This window comes from Olea europaea, unplaced genomic scaffold, assembly GCF_002742605.1.
Source record: "Olea europaea var. sylvestris unplaced genomic scaffold, O_europaea_v1 scaffold1549, whole genome shotgun sequence".
Classification (NCBI taxonomy): domain Eukaryota; kingdom Viridiplantae; phylum Streptophyta; class Magnoliopsida; order Lamiales; family Oleaceae; genus Olea; species Olea europaea.
The window spans coordinates 5,419-23,184 of NW_019233087.1; the positions used below are offsets into that span (position 1 = coordinate 5,419).

The 17,766-nt window shown below is 33.1% G+C and overlaps 1 protein-coding gene across 3 annotated transcripts; it reads right to left on the minus strand.

The window, feature by feature from the left end:
- Positions 1–4,427: 4,427 nt before the first annotated feature.
- LOC111376683 lies at positions 4,428–12,517 on the minus strand. Of its 3 annotated transcripts, none has more exons than XM_022999651.1 (7): positions 12,276–12,516; positions 12,113–12,211; positions 10,294–10,633; positions 8,699–8,833; positions 5,439–5,521; positions 4,989–5,094; positions 4,428–4,891 (listed from the first exon to the last, which is right to left on the minus strand). In XM_022999651.1, the coding sequence occupies exons 1-7, from the start codon at positions 12,422–12,424 to the stop codon at positions 4,814–4,816; spliced, it is 990 nt and encodes a 329-aa protein (XP_022855419.1). In that variant the 5' UTR covers positions 12,425–12,516; the 3' UTR covers positions 4,428–4,813. The 3 variants fall into 3 exon arrangements, with proteins under 3 accessions (XP_022855419.1, XP_022855421.1, XP_022855420.1); XM_022999652.1 differs by having other exon boundaries at positions 4,488–4,902; positions 12,276–12,517; XM_022999653.1 differs by lacking the exon at positions 12,113–12,211 and having other exon boundaries at positions 12,276–12,517.
- Between the last annotated feature and the right edge of the window lie 5,249 nt (positions 12,518–17,766).

Genomic DNA, 17,766 nt, shown 5'->3' on the forward strand with positions numbered 1-17,766 from the left:
TTTTTTTTAAATAAATAAAAATGTCTTTATTCATCTTTATTATTTTCTTTGAATGTCATTATCTCTATCAGCTACAGCAGCTTGTCGACCGTTATCAGTGGCGAATTCAGGATTTGAGTGAGCACGGGCAGCCGTTGATTATCGATCGTTAACCTCAATAAAGTATTAAGAATCCGTTTGATGTCATTTTTTTTTAGCAAAAGATGCATTATGAAATAGGGATTTCAAGGAGAATGTGAGGTTAAAAATAAGGAAAAAATTTTGAATTTGCGTGTAATATTATTTTATTGAAAAATGTATGGTTAAAAATAAGATAGCTAAAAATGTATTTTGAAAAAAATAAAAATAAAACAAGGCCTAAAATTTAAATATAACAATTATTTTGTTTATATTCAACATATATAATTATGTTATAAGAATAAATCGTATATTCACCAAATGATATTGTTGCCAAGTTTTGTATAATTTAAAGGAAGAGCGTTATTTTGAATCTTTATAATTTTATTAAACCCAATAAATTTAATATATATTATTTTGTTGTGCCAGAGTGGTTAGGCTTTCAATGATTAGAATAGAGCTCTTGGTTCGAATCTCATCCAACTCTTTCCTACCACATTAATTTTGGTAGAAATTGTAAAACTAAAAAATTTGCACAATAAATTGGCTGTGAAAAGATTCGAAACCGAGACTTGTAAAACGTAAATGTAAGCTCTAACCATTTTTAACCAAAAAGAGAGTTTAAACGAAAAAGGAATTATTAGTAATATAATGTAAAACGTTAATTTATTGTCAACCAAAATAAAAATGCTCCCGACAGATCCAACTAGGGCGGCCGTCCCAACTCGTCACTACTTAGATCCGCCACTAACCGCTATAGGCAAATAGCCATCGTAATATTTGCTGGCCGCCATAGCTCGCCACTACCTAGATCCGCCACTGACTGCTATAGACAATATAGCCACCGTAGTATTTGCTGGCATTGTAGCACCTTTAACCGTCATGGTGTCCCCCACAAAATAAAACTCATAGCACTACCCCCAGGCACTACACACTTTAATGCGTATCCCGACATTACGCTTTCGAAAAACCATCATAAAATATGTATAATCAATACATGTTCCAAAACATACTGACCCAGACCAATTTCTGGATAGCTCAAAAAGAGAGAAAATTCTAGAGACCTGTTAAATCTATATAATTTAAGCTCTTGTAATTAGATATTATCATGTCTAGTTATTATTTTTCGTACATTCTACTAAAGACACGAATGCACTCTCAATTCTCGAATTATTTAGTTCGTTTGTGAAGTGTTTATTAACGGTTTTATTTATAAAAATCGATAGAAATAAGTGGTGCACAAAGGAGTAATACTTGTGGATCCTATGAAATACGTGGAAACAAATTGATTTGACCCAATATTGAACATTTATAGACGGTTAATAAACACTTCCCAACCATATCTTGTAAGCTTATGTTATTTTGTAATTAGTAATTGCATTTTCTGATCCATGCAGCTAAACTCTTACCCCTCATAAGTAAGATTTTCAATAGGGTAATTATTGTTTCTTGTAGAAAAGTTTTTAGAGGAAGTTGCCTTAATTTTATTTGAAAACTAATATTTAAAAACACTTTCCATTCTAGAAGTGCTTATAGAGGAAGTTAAATCAAACAAGCTTCCTCCAAAAGCCCTTCTAATTACCAAAAGCAACTTTTAGGCCTAAAAAAATCTTTTTAATTTTTCAAAAGTCAAGTCAAACGAGCCCTAAATGTCCTTAATTTTAACTTATTGTCGCACACATATCTCCAACGTTTTTAATCATATTATCCTCATTCATCCAAAAAATCTATTATTGTGTTTTAAAATAAATAGGCAAATATTTAGTTTCAGTTTCATATTTATTATTATTTTTGCTTATTTAAAAAAAAGGGACAAATAAGTATTTTTATTTTTATTTTTTTGATGAAAGTCATCATAAGAGACATGATGTGCTAATTAATAGAATATCAATGATAAGAATGTGTTAAAAAAGTTGGAGACATTATTTTAACAATAAGTAAAGGTTAGCAACCAATAATGCAATTAAGATGTGGTTGACTTGTAAGTTCTATGGTGACAATACAGCCACACTACGCAATAATCGATTTTCAGTAAACCAATCATAAAGATAAGCAGTGGGCTAAAATTTAAATCATTCAATATAAAAGCCTTATAAGAAATTCTTTTGTTGTATTTTAGGGCGATGATTTCCCAATATGTATACATATCCACCACTTTACTTGGTCTTAGAAGACTCCTATTCTACGATAAAAATAATTTGCTTACCTTAATTGGTGGAATGGTTTATTCAACTACCTTGACAGTTCAAGGTGTCAACCCTATTTTATTATACAAAATATTTTATTGTATGAATGTATACTAATTTAGAGTTCTACTTCACGTACAGACAGAGGCTCATAGGCCTCTGGTAGAACAGAAACAAGGCAGGACTCGTGCAAATTTTATTTTATTTTATTTTTAATACAGGTCGGTGGGACTGACCTGTACTCGGGGCATTATTCACTAATTTATAGAATATGAAATTATGAAAGATAAGAATGTGCTAAAAAAGTTGGAGACATTTTTATAACAATAAGTAAATGTTAGAAACCAATAATGCAATTAAGATGTGGTTGACTTGTAAGTTCTATGGTGCCAATATGGCCACATTACCCGATAAGAGTGAACCAACGATTTCCTGTAAACCAATCACAAAGATAAACAGTGAGCTAAACTTTATGTGCAAAATATTTTGTTTACTACAGTCCGATCAATAATTACTGAATTAACCCCAGAATGCAGACTCTATTTAAGTGTTTACGAATTTATATTCTTGGAAATATTCAAAATTCAACTTGCATATCGTTTTATTATTTAGCCCCTTTTAAGTGTTTGATGGCCATTATTTGCCCAAAACAATATTTTAAATAGTGATTTTTTGAAGAATGTGTGGTTAAAAAGTTGAAAAAAATTTTGGTTTTACGTACAAAATATTTTATTATATGAATGTGTGGTTGATAATGAGTATGAAAATTTAAAACGTTTTGTTTTAAAGAGAAACAAATAGGAACGAAATCAAGTTATTGATGATACTTAAATACTTATTCAAATAATTAATTAACAACATAGAATAAATCATTTTTATTTAGAAATATATTTTAAAACTTTGAAATTAATATAGACTTTAGAATATTTTCAAGAAACTCTTTATTTATAAAAAAAAAATATCAAATTCATTATTATCTGTCCTTAATTTCTTTGGTTGTTGGGTAGATAGGGGGCCTATGTTGGCATATCTTCAAACTTTAGTTGTGAATTCATTTGTCCATCAACTCTTGCCCTTCGGTAACTTCGCAATTGTAATCTTTTGAGAGAAACTTAAGGGGAAATTGTGTTACGCTTCCCCAACCTATTGCTCGAATACCAAATTGGTATCCAACTTTTAAATATTTATGAGAAACTTAATCTTCATTTTTTCATTGTATTTGCACGATTAACCTCCATCAACGAAAAATCATTCAAATCTCCATAACCATCATGTGCCCCTCATTTTTATCCAATTTTATAAAGCTAGATTTCATTTCTCAACTTGTGCCAAAAACTCTTATACATTATATGTGAACACGTTTCCATAAACATCACATAATATAACGAATATCAAGGAGTCTAGATAACTTTCTCATCATCGAAGACTATTTGTAAAATCTTGAAGATTAAGAGGGTGTTTGAAAGACATTTTTATATAAAAATGCATTTTTGAATAGTAAATTGATGGATATATGTGAACACGTTTCCATAAACGTCACATAATATAACGAATATCAAGGAGTCTAGATAACTTTCTCATCATCGAAGCCTATTTGTAAAACCTTGAAAATTAAGAGGGTGTTTGAGAGACATTTTTATGTAAAAATACATTTTTGAATAGTAAATTGATAAGAAATGTGTAGTCGAAAAATAAGGAAATTTTTTTTATTTACGTGTAATATTTTAATAAAGAATGTGTAGTTGAAAAGAAGAAAGAGAAAAATACATTTTAAAAAAAATGAGTACCAAATGGGGCCTTACTTTTCTTTTTGAGGTTGAAAACCAATTACTTGCTTTTACAAACCACTTTGAAAGAAACTCCTTTAAACAGGTTTGTCAAAACACAATGTCATAATCGCTTATAAACTTACAAAGCAAACCTTTGACGAGTTACGTGGGATACAATTTGATCACTAAATTGCTACTAGAAAATTAGGTTGAAGAACAGTGGTACAATTTTGCAGAAATTTAATGCACTTGAAAATGGCAAGCTACATACGTTTGTACCTGTACCTTTTGTTGACCCAACACAGGACATAAGTTGATAAAATATAGTGTCCAAATCAACCAAGGAAAACAAAAATGCTTAAAAATGAATTGAGTAATTAATAAATTATTGCAGTTATTACAAAAAAAGAACTTTGTTCTCAATTGAAAAGATCCCTTCACATTGTCTAAGGTTTAAAGAACATGTGCATATGTTTTTGTTTCTGCACACAAGGTACTTGGCTCTGAGGTGTACATATTTTTTGTCTATCAAGATGTTCCCTACGCACATGGGATGGGGCCCGCTCGAATATATGAGTGTATGAATACCTTAATGTGCAAAAAATTATGTACAACGTCAACCAGTGTTATCCATGAGTGGAAACATAATTAAGAATATAGAAGGGGACCCCTCACATAGGAAGTAATGGTACTAAACAAATTAGAATAGAAGGGGCTACACGCCTAGGTCGAGGTATCAACCTAAGATTTCCATGTCTGAAACTCTTCACTTTTTAACATGAATGAACTAGCATCTCGATGCCCCCCACCTCCGTATTCCTGCATAGGTACTGGAAAAGAGTTGGCTTCGGCTACATTATCCTATAGTTCTCAAGCGAAAGGAAGATTCAAAGTGATAAAATAAAAAAATGCATACCTGTGAAATCGGGGTCGTATCCTCATTATCAATGCTTCTTAGGCTTATCTTCAGCAGATCATCATTTTCAAGCTCGGGTACTCTATATACAACAGCTCCAATTCCCCTAAACAACATCAATAGATGATGATGATAACGACGAAGACAACGTGACACAATTTCATAGCTTGTGAAGTAACTCAACCAGCAAATTTTAAAATGCATGAAATGCACTATAAAAAGTAAAGGAGGAAATTTAGCCCATGTTTGAATCTCATTAAATTACATTTCATTTTCCTCTTTCTTATTTTCAACCACACAATCTTTTATAAAATAATATTACAAGTAAACTGAAAATTTTTCTTTCTTTTTCAACCACTCACTTTAAAAAAAAAAAAAAAAAACACTATTCTACCCATTTTCATTTCAAAAATGAATACTTAAAACTCCAGTGAAGTGTAGAGAACAAACCTCAAGTTCCTTTTATGGCTTTTATTTGCTAACTGATTTCCAAGCTCACTCCTTAACTCAGAAATGGAATCTGCATCGACGGCCTACAGGAAGGGAGGAAAAAAAGACTGTATTCATGTATTCCCAACTCCATGACTAATATCAACAAATTCAATTTCTAAACCCAGATATGTTAACTCAATACCGCCTAAAACAAGATAAAATATATTGAAATAGCTAGTCATAGCATTTAACAATTTCAAGAAATAATAACTAAAAACACGTGACAAACTTCCTACTATCCATACACATAGCACAGACATTCGTGTAGCTCATATGAAGCATAGCCCAAATGATGATTTGCATTCTGTAGGCTAGTAGGCAACAAAACAAACTAGAGTTACTAGACAATGTAGTTCAAACAGATATTCAGAAGATCTCTGGATTGGGATTAATTAAGTTTTAAATTATTCGTGATTAATATAAATTTTTACTCATTTGAAGATATTCAATCAGATAAATGAAACCTGGTTTATCGATTTTGTTTTGGACGTTCCCATCAACTGGGAGAGCTAGCTGTGATCAGGTTCAGTAGCTTGTCAGCAAGCTCCATTCAGTCGAATCCGAAGTCGGGAATGCATTCATTTAATAATCTTGTCACCAGGAACAAGTGAGAGGAATTTCTAAAAAGCTACATTTAGAAGTTCTTCATGAAGAAGGTTGAGATTGTTGAATGCGAGTGTTCGGATGGGCCTCAACCTTAGAAGCAAGCTGAACAACAGTGAGAGTGCCTAGCCAAGAATAAGCTAAAGATGAAGGAGGAAGAACTTAAAAGGGGACAAAACTCCAAAGCCCTGCAACCTCCAAGATCCAAGAGAAAGAGGTGTGAGAAGATACTAGGGTTGAGATACAAGCGGCTGCAATAACTGTGCCTAGATTCCCATTTGTTTTAAAATTTGAATTGAACACTTTTTTATAAAATAAATGATCATCCAAGTCTTAGGATATCGAAAAAGACGAAACATAAACACTGAAGAATACCAAGTATATGGATGCATGTTATTGATTGTGCTTGTTCTTAAATGGTAAGACTGAGGGGAAAACTGTAGTACATATCAAAAGTGAGAGGCAAGTCAAATTATAGTTAACTAGGCATATCAAAAGAATGACTATTGGTCACACCTTGAGGGCAGCTAACTGTAGGACATATCAAGCAACGGTCACCCAAATGAGTAAGGGGCGATAGGAAATATCAAACGCGGAAGAAAAGTAAAATCAAGCAGTCGACTAGGTAAATCAAAAGAATGACAGTCGGTCACACCTCAAGGGCTGCCAAAGAGTTGCCGGATTGATTACTACCCACATGGCACAATGGTGACACCACCCAGACCATACATCCAATTGGCTATGACCACCTGACACCTTGGTAAGACATGTCTCTCATGTCTCCCGAGGCACAGCCTAGTGGTGCAAAGGACAGGAGTAAAGTTATCTCCCGCCTTGTTGGCAGCCGCAATATAGGGGTTCGATTCCTGAGACAGTCGGTCACACCTCAAGGGCTGCCAAAGAGTTGCCGGATTGATTACTACCCACATGGCACAATGGTGACACCACCCAGACCATACATCCAATTGGCTATGACCACCTGACACCTTGGTAAGACATGTCTCTCATGTCTCCCGAGGCACAGCCCAGTGGTGCAAAGGATAGGAGTAAAGTTATCTCCCGCCTTGTTGGCAGCCGCAATATAGGGGTTCGATTCCTGAAACATGGAATTGGACTCCTTGTAAGCGCAGTATACAGGCAACTCTTGTTCTCTGACCTGTTGGGGTATATCCTAAGATTTACCTCCCTCACAAAACTCTAGGGACGGGGCGGTAGGAGCCCTCAAGGTCGGGGTTCAACCTTTTTTTTTTTTTTTTTAAGACATGTTTCTCATGAAATAAATCTGAGTAACTGGCAGCTACCTAGATTTGAGAGAAAATAATAATAATAATAACCCTCAAACTCATCCCAGACTCGAATCTCCCTCCCTCCCTCTCTCTCTCTCTCCATCTCTGAACCAATTCAACAGAATCTATTTGCCAAGTCAATAACTCCATTCACACTAAGATACACAACCTCTGGAAAAAACCTTTGCAATGTGGAAGTAGTTGGAGCATGGGGACATCTAGCCATAATCCATGCTAAACAAAGATCATGCTCCATCAAATGGGGGAACTGCCTCACATAATTTACTTTACAAACCAATAAATATTACTGCATAGTTGCACACACATGCAGCTCCAACTACACTCTTACTATTTGGACTCATTTGGAATATTAAAACTCTAACCAAATTCTCCCCAGAGAACACTGTGCCCTTGTTTGAGCCTCATTCTTTTCAAAAAAATACATTCTTAAACAGTGTTTTAACATCATTTCAACCATACATTCTTTAATAAAATAATATTATACGCAAATCCAAAATTTTTCCTTATTTTTTAATCACACACTTCCCATCAATACACTATTCAAAAATTCATTTTTTCCTCAAAATGGGGCTCAAACAAGGCCTATAATCACATCTGAATTCATAACTAACTTGACCGTCAAGAGTGTAACAGGAAAAGCATCCCGATGGAGAATATTCCAACAAATTATCCACATCATGGCATCTATAATTATGACAGAACAGTAATTTTCACTAATAAGTTAGCCAGTTTATTTTCTTCATAAATAAACTTCCATTCCAATAGTTTTTAAGAAATGCTGGCATGCATGAAACCTAGAATTAGGAGAAATACATCACCTGGATTAAATTAACATTTCTAAATTTAAGAAAACTCTATGACAGGCACTAGGTTGTCTTCTCATTCATTATAGGAGCATCGATCATATATTTAAGACAGGTGGTTGACACCTACCTTTCATATGCATTACATAAGTTTATATACATAGCCATGTTTTGTGGGGATTAAAATCAGATTTTTAGTAAATTTTGAAAGAAGATGATAAAATGTGAGGTCGAAAAATTGTGAGTTCCATAAAATGTGACTAAAATTAATTATTGACTTTGACTAAATTAATTTTAATCCTTAACAAAAGGGGGTATAAAATACTACTATCTAATACCATAAATAGTAAAAGCAAACAACCCAAGATCAAATCTACATGGTGGACGAATTGACTATTAGGGAGGAAAGAAACTAACTTTAACATGAACATATCTTTCAAGTATGCAAAGGTAATTCAGCTACGTAACTATATTAAAACAATGAGAAGGAACTCGTTTAATTTACCAGACAACGTCCATATGCTCCACCACCAAGTGCAATTTCATATGACTGCTCAAGAACCTCATCAATGAGCCTCTGTTTGTATGATAAGCTCTCCATACCTTGGCGTATGAGAGATTCAAGGTCCAACGATAACAACTGCATTTATTGAAGTCTTAGTTAGAAATAGCGAACCTGCAGCAAACTGGGAATATGATATGAATACATGACTTTATTGGAAACTGTAGGTCCCAAAATTTATAATTGGTACCACAATCACATACAATGCAATCGTAACAAAGAAACTTCGGTCAAATTTTTCTACACAGAACACAGTTGAGTTAAAGAACAATGTGATTTAAAAGCTATTAATACTCATGTCACACACGGTTTGATGCTTGCATTTGGGAAGATATTATACATTTACAACTTGGGTAAAGAAACTTAGAAGAATAGAGCATGGTAATTTGCAATCACAAATACATGAAGTAACAATGTTATGCAAAGGTAAATTTTAATTGGCACTTGAATTATACTAGGAACAGTAGTATAATCCACATAGAAACAGGTTAATAAGAAATCAATACTAATCAAGCACCTGAAACTTCAAAAAATACTAATTTGTTTCTAAGCAAATTGGAAAAGGTGACACTAAATCTTGATATCAGAGCACGAAAGGATAAAGGACCATTGCTTAATTTCAGCGAATAGTACACCACCAGAAATGAATTTTGGACTAGCGTGACTTATTCCATTTTAGAATAAGGAGGATCATGTACAGTTCTTTGAACATTGCAATTATATGCTGTTGTCATATCGCTATTTCTTGCAAAACATCCAACATGGGAAAGCGTGTAGATAAATGAAGAAAATGGTACAATATCCTGCTTCAATGATTAATTGGCCATGGCTTCTGATTCAGAGTGCATCAAAAGACATCTATAATTTTTATGCTGGAGATATTGCAACCCAAACAAAGACTTGTCAAAACTTCTGTCAGAAAGCTACTTGAAATGATGGAACACCAGATCCAACAAAATACAAATGGGATCTATTAAAACTGGAAAATTCAGAAATTAAATTTTCTTTCAAACTTTATTAACATGAATTGTACAATCTTTTATTCGTATTTACATCTTGAAGAATATCTCAGTGCCAAATGCTGCTAATAAGAAAAACTTATCAGCATATCCAAAATTTTGCACAACATTTTCAAAAAAAAAAAAAAAAACCCAAAAAATTTTAAAAAAAAAAAAAAAAAAAAAAAAATCCTTAATAGTTTTCAATTTTGCCCCCACAATTAAAATTCTTTGAAATTTGCCCCCACAACTCTAAAACTCTAGCTCCACCCCTCTAGTAATATTATAATCATATTTTAACATCTAAAAGTTTTCAGATCACCCAGAACAACTATTTCATTACAAGTCTTGCTATTTCCAAATGATCACTTTCGTGCATGAGACAGTTTAAAAGTCAATTTTGTTGCACCAAAGGAGACAAAGGTATTGATTTTAAAATACACAAGCATGCACAAATGGAAGTACACACTTGTGTGCATTCTCACACACACAGAGAGAATATATCGAATGCAGTAATAAGAAGAGCCCCATAAAAATAACCTGTTGAAACAAGGAGGGGTTCAATCTGGCATTAAATTCAAGGTTCAAATCCTTCAAACCGCTGCTAAATGCTTTACTATTAGGAAGATGCCACCTCCACAAGTCGCTATCTTCAATGTATTCAAAAAGTCTCCTTACTCTATCAAATACCTGAACACCTTCTTGATTACCATCTTTGCCACTATTAATGTCCCCATGTAAGAGCTTTTCCTTGAAATAATCATAAGCAATAGTAGCCCCACTCCTCTTCATATCTATCACATTAATCACGTTTCCACTAACTGAAGCCCCTGAACCTAGCATCTCAAGTGCAGTTTTGTGATGGTCTAAGACCACAATCCTATAAATTAAATCACGTCAAATTAAAAAAAAAAAAAAAAAGTTGAAGGCTATTAAACTATTTAATGCAATATTAAAAAGGCTCAATCAGATACCAAATTGTTTTACCCATATGAGGTGAGGCGTAAAAGCGTCAACACAAACAAATAAACTAATTCAAAAAATTATTAAAAAACCAAAAATATGCTCATAATATAATGTAACCATCTTGAAAATCTATAATAAAACAATTTGTCAAACTAAAATTTAACTAGCAAACAAACATAAAATAGATCATTATACTAAAAAATAAATTGATTGTTGGAAAAATTCCAACGTATGGGGCCAACATGTTTATATATTAAAATGTGTGGTGTTATTTTAAAATTAAGTCGATAAAGTGATCCATTATGCTTAATTTTGGATTAATGGATATTAAATGTTATGGGAAAAAAGTGTAGAGACCGGAGAATGTTATTTTGAATTGATGAGGGGCCAATTTGAAATGCAAAATTAATAACTGCCAATTACAATTAGTTATTATGGGATCATGGTCTCCAATTATACGTGAATACACAGTTCTCTACATCCCCATCAATAGAGAAGAAAATTCAAGAAGATCACATAACAATTGGAAGATCAAAACCCAATCTAGACGGTGAAATCCATGGATCTAGGTACGCTTCCGCTTTAATCTTCTCATGGATCAAATTAGTAATGACATAACAAAAATGATAAATAAATTGTCAAATTAGTAGTGACATAACAAAAATGACAATCCACTTCTAGTCCTAGAGCTAGAAAGGCCCAAACGTCTTCCACAAAATCATTGCCATATTTGATTCCCCTACAACTTATCTCATCACTGTAGCTTCTAAGTATCCTTTTTCTTCACCATCCACTTGCATTCTTGCCTTCTACTCTCCCTTTTATGGTTGGATAGTGTTTAAAATAGTCCATAAGACCCTTAAAATGTTCTAGGCAATAAAAGACCAGACCGAAAAGTTGAGACCACTATTGAAAATATAAAGGGGGCAAGAAACAAAAGCACACAACTAAGAAGGCCCAAGGGAGGATAGTTGTGCATCCAACACATCTAGCTCAAGCACCCTACCACCTTCTTATGCTTATACCTTGCGGCATGTGCCTCAATAAGTCAAAGTGTAAGCTTAAACAAATAGCACCTTAGAGTGTAAGTTTTGGAGCTTGACTAAAGTCGCTATTCTTGTTGCATTTTAAAACGATGATAATAAGCAGTAAAAGTCTAATCTTCAAATTTATGCTAAATTTCCTGGTTTTCAACGGGCAACAGCTGTAGCAAACTAAGAACAACTAAAGAAATTAAACAGCCCACAACTAAATCATCTATATATGTCCAAAAATGGATAATTCTAATGAGCTAACCGAGCCATGTAAGATGTAACTTGTTTTCAGATTCTATTCAAACTAATTTTATGCATATATTTTAATACACGCCAAAAATCTACCAAAAAGAACTTACTGTTCGACTTTGGAAGAGAGCTTTTTAATGAAACCAGGAGGACCCACAAAATCAAGAAGGTAAACACGGTTGATTTCATTTAGAGGTAAATCCTCAACCCTGAAAAACAAGAAAGTAAGTATACCCTTTAACTTAAAAATACTGCCTTTGAGGAGGGGCCAACCTGAGAGGCGAATATACGGTGTTCGGGAAGAAGAGAGCGGCGGCGGTGGTTGAGCAGTGAGAAAAGTAAAGATTAGCGGCTAAAGCAGCAAAGGCGCCATCAGGGCAAGGGTAGTGATATAGTACGGCGGTTTTCTGGATTTTATTCATGTTTTTCCTGGGTTCGATACAACTACAATATGCAACTGGATTTGTCGAATGAAAATACCCGGTAGGCGGTAGTTGTCGAACTTGGTGTTAGATATATATAGGCTCATGTTGGAACTAAAATTTTGACGGCCCTTTAGGATGTGAACGGGTAGGATCAAAAAGTATTAATTGTTCTAATTGTCACCTAACTTAGTTCAGTGTCGCATAAATGATTGAACTTTAAAAAATATCAAATTTACGTAAAATATTTTTTAAAATTCAGTGACCAAAATTCAATATTTTAGATTTCAGTAACCATTCAAAGACATGGACCTAAATTCAATAATCGTTGGAACAATTAACTCGACTAATAATTAATGAATTAACTCTACAAACGATTTCTATTTAAGTGTTTTCAAGTTTTTTTTTTTTTTTTTTGGGAAATATTCAAAATTCATCTATCATATACTCTCTATATCCCATTTATATAGACTGAGTTTCTTATTTTCTTGACCTAATTATATAATCGTATTTTTTTTTATTAAGAATGTTTTATTTTGTTCATTTACTAATATATACTTATTTAATTTGTCTAGTTATAATCAATTTTTTCTTATTTAATTTTGAAATTGTACAAATATAAATAAGGGTAAATTAGAAAAGCTTTTGACAAAAATTGTTTTTTCAATAACATTAAATAAGATTTCTTAATCTGTGCAAAAAATAAAACCAGACTATATAAATGAGACGGGTGAAGTATTATTTAGTGTTGTAAGATTACAATGGCCGATTTTTACCGTGGTGTAGTAAATTTATCATTTGACTCAATTTTTGAAAGTGTAATTAACATGAAACATGTTTATTGTTTGCATTCATTGTGTAAATTATCAATATCATCTAAAACTTGACATCTGCACTCTCATTTCAACCTTTTTCTTGCGGGGTTGGTTATTTTCGTTTCATTTCATCAATTCCTTTCATCGAATATGGGTGATTGGTACAAAATATCCATATTATTTGTCTTCATTGTGCAAATCATCTCTATCGTTTTAATTTTAATATTTGGGACATCAAATCGATATTTCTTTGCGCAAAGGTACTTACCGTTTGTTTACTCCATTAAAATACTACAAAACGACTAATTTACCCTCCTCTTTAAATAGACATTTGACAAATAAATGAATAATATAAAAAAAGAAAATAATTGCGGTCAAACAAACGACTCCCACTTAAAAAAATTTAAAATATATTAAAAAATCATCTTCACAAAATAAAATTACTTTTCTTTTAGTTGGATTTGAATTAGAATAGTTAGGATGGGATTTGGATTAAGATCTTGAATGAACCATATTATGGAGGAGAAAATCACATCTTAAGACATCATTTAGCAAGGCAAAAGAAGCTTAAACAAACAGAAGAAAAACTCAAAAGTTGATGCAGTAGATGTGTGTGTGTGTGTGTTAGAAACGAACAAGATACCAAAATCGCTCTGATATCAATTTGTTAAGAAGTGGGCCAAACAATAAAGACGAGAAAATAAAAGCAATATGAAAATAATGGATCGCACAAGAACATAAAATTTATGTGGAAGAAGAGAAGAATTTCAATATATCAAAAAGCTAAAATAGTTTTACAAGATTTGATCCTTTCAATCTAAATCTAAACAATCATCTTAAAACTCTAATGTATACAACAATGATTTAATTGTTATGTTATGTCTACGAAGAGTCACGCCTCATGGAGTATTTATAGGAGCCCAATTTTGATATTTTTAAATGGAATAGAATAGAAGAATCGCAATAAAAATCCAATTCAATCTGAACAGGTGGCCATGAGCGCCAAGCCCCTATTTTTCATTTCGCTACCAGCACTTAGACTTCCCACCTCAGACCGAATGCTTCTAAAAAACTTCCTTATCCATTTCGAAGTTATTTTCCCAATCAAGCTCCCAACCCATGATGAAATTTGATCACTTATCAATCTAGACTTCCAAATCAAAATTATCTAGGCTTCCTCCATGAATTGAACTTTCAAATCACATGAAATTTGAATCACAACATAACAAACTCCACGTTAACACAAATTCCAAAGTAAGAAATTAAGTCTTCACTCTTCAAGTTATTCTCCATCTGCTCCAACATACCTCATCTGTGCACCTCTATCCCATTCAAGCATACTTAGCAACTGTGAACAAAATTCAAGTCATACTTACCAGCAGAATTATCTTGCATGCCAAACTTGCTTGAACCATCCAATTTACTACCAGTTGTAACCGAATCACCAAACTTCCCTGAATCACCATGAGCTACCCGATCACAACCTACTCTACCTGAGTTGCCATTTATTAAACCATAAGCTACAATTGCCTCCATAGTGACCATCGCACCTTCCAAAAACATATAACCAAAATTTTCTCAGCCCCTCTAACACAAGCCTAGCAGCATTACTAACTTTCAGAACTTCACCTCCACCAGTATACCTGTACCCTTTTGAATCAAGAGTACTCAAAGAGATAATATTTCTGTTTTAACCTAGAACATGTATCACTAAACCTAGTGTCTTGACATCTCATCAAACATCTTGATTATGACCTAACCGATTGTAGCTATTTTACAAAGCTCATCATTTTCCATCACCATGGAAACCCTTGTAGTTGTTTCATATAAAGGAAACCAACCCAGTTAGAACACATATGAAAAGTGCAAGCCGTTTCAAAAATTCAATCCTGGTCAAGTTTGGAGTCACTACCAAAAATCACCATTTACCAAAAGAACTCCATTATTGTAATTTTTTCTACAACATTGCACCACCAGAGTTTCCTTATTGTCATTTTTGATCTATGGTAGCAAACTTATTCATATTCCACCACTCATAGAAATCCTTCTTCATATGCTCCTTGTTGTTGCAATACCAATAGACTTTATCACTATTGCTATCATTGACCTTGTCCCTTTGATTACCACATGTCTTCTTCTCACGAATAACAAGACCATCTGCTTAGGCCTCAAATCCAATGACCAAATGCTTCACCTTCTCCTTAAAATAAAACACATCATATACCTTGTCAATAGTGAGAGTATCTCGACTAAAAAGAGAATAGTATCTCTAAAAGTCACATATGAATGTGGCAATGAACATAACAATATCAACCATAAATCCTATTCACCGTAATTGACCTCCATGGTCTCCAAATCAATGAAGATTTTGAACACCAATAGTTGATCTTCCAAAAATCCATCGTCAAGCAATGAGAATATAAGCCCTGATTCAAATGTAGCTACTATCAAGCTCTTTGTCATACAAAGCTGATTCAATTTCAATAACAATCATGGCTACTTTTATCCTTTACCACATCTTGAAGAACTTGATTAGAAAGATGAAGATATATCTTTGATAAGGCTTTTCAATCCTTGTGTTGCTTCTCGTCCGTAGTCATTGTTGCGGGCATTCTATTCGCCCCAATAAAGCATCATCCAAGTCCAATTGAGTAAGAACTTTTCACATTCTAATTTGTCATAAAGAAAATCTAGTGTTGTAATCCGAAAGCAGAATCTCAAATTTTATAGTTGTTGCCCTTCAAACAATCAATCTTGTTCAAACCTCGTTTTAATAACCAATTTGGCTCTCCTTAGAACTACAAAAAAGAATCTTGGTTGTAACACCACTTGTTAGAAACAAACAAGATATTAGAATTGCCTTGATATCAATTCGTTGAGAACCAAGCTTAATAATAAAGATGAGAAAATAAAAGTAATATGAAAATTAATGGAGCACACAAGAACACAGAATTATATAGTAGAAGAAGAAAATTTCAATATACCAAAAAACTAAAATTGTTTTACAAGATTTGATACTCTTAACCTAAATCTAAACAATCCTTTCAAGTTTCTAATGTATACAACAATGATCTAATTGTTACGTTATGTTTATAAAAAGCATACACCTCGTCAAGTGTTTATAGAAGCCTAATATTGGTATTTTGAGTGGAGTAAAATACAAGAATAGCGACAGTGTAGCATGCTTGAATCTAACTGGGGTTCACAGTGGTGGAGGAACTGGATAAGAAAAAAGAGGGATTCTAGTTGTAAGATATTTAATGAAACCAAAAATCTAATTTTTCCTGAACATGTGATACCTAGGCAGCCCTTCTAGCGCCTGGGAACCCCGAGTTTGGCGTCCAACCCCTATTTCTCCTTTCATTATCAGGCAAAAATAGGTTAATTTTGGGACAGGCAATATCTTCCTTCCAAAAAGCCTTAATTGCATAAGAAATAAATGACAACTTACCAAAAATATTTCCCTTATCGTAGAAATACCTCAAACCACAGTGCTATCATCTTCCTCTTCAAATCATATAATCCAGAAAAAGGCAAAAGATCAACTCACAGATTGATTACCTTCACCCCACAAACGACGCAATCTGAAGCAAAAGAAGATATTTTTAACATATTACGCTACTGATATTATGAGAGACTGTGTTTGGTATGTGCAAGGTTTTCGTTTCAATAAAATTTATTTTCCTTCTGATCATCTCATTTTCTATTTATGCATCAATTTTTTTCCATGTTATTGTTGCAGTTTGCATTGTCTCACATCATGGGTTGGGACCGGTATACCAATCATGTAACGACCTAAAATTTACAATAAGAATAAATATGAGTCGTCACTAAAAACTTCCTGTTTATTTAGTTTAATATAAGTAATAAAAAATGGATTTTATTTCATATCATGTTGTGCAAACAAAATATTGGTTCATGAATAAACACAACTAAAGTCAATACTGAAAATAAACGGAAAACTATGATGCCATTGAAGGTGTGCCTAATAACACATATCGTCCTCTAGTAAAGGAGCTGCCCTGGAGTTGCCATCAAGTAATAATTATATATAATAAGTTCTTGTGTGTTACAATGTAGAACACCCTATTTATAGGGTTACAAATAACTCTAAAAGGAAATAACTTAAAAGGAAAGATTGTGTAATAATTACACAATCAACTACTAAGGTAAATAATCCTACATAATTGGAAAGATATAATGGAAAATATTCCATACAACACCCTCCCCTCAAACTCAATATGGGGTAGTGATAATCATATTGAGTTTGAAAAATAAATCAATCAAATCAAACTTCCAAATTGATGTAGATGAACTTCAAAGCACTTGAGGGGAAGCATTCAATAGAAGAACCCCAACAAGGAGAGCAGCATAGATGTAATAGAAGAAGATAGCCAGAGACAAGGGGAAGACCCAATATTCAAGAGTCACAAATCATCAAATTTCAAATGATCACCCAAATTCCAAATAAGCTTGACATACCAAAAAAATCCAAGAACTTCTCAAACTTAGAATAAAAAGATTTTA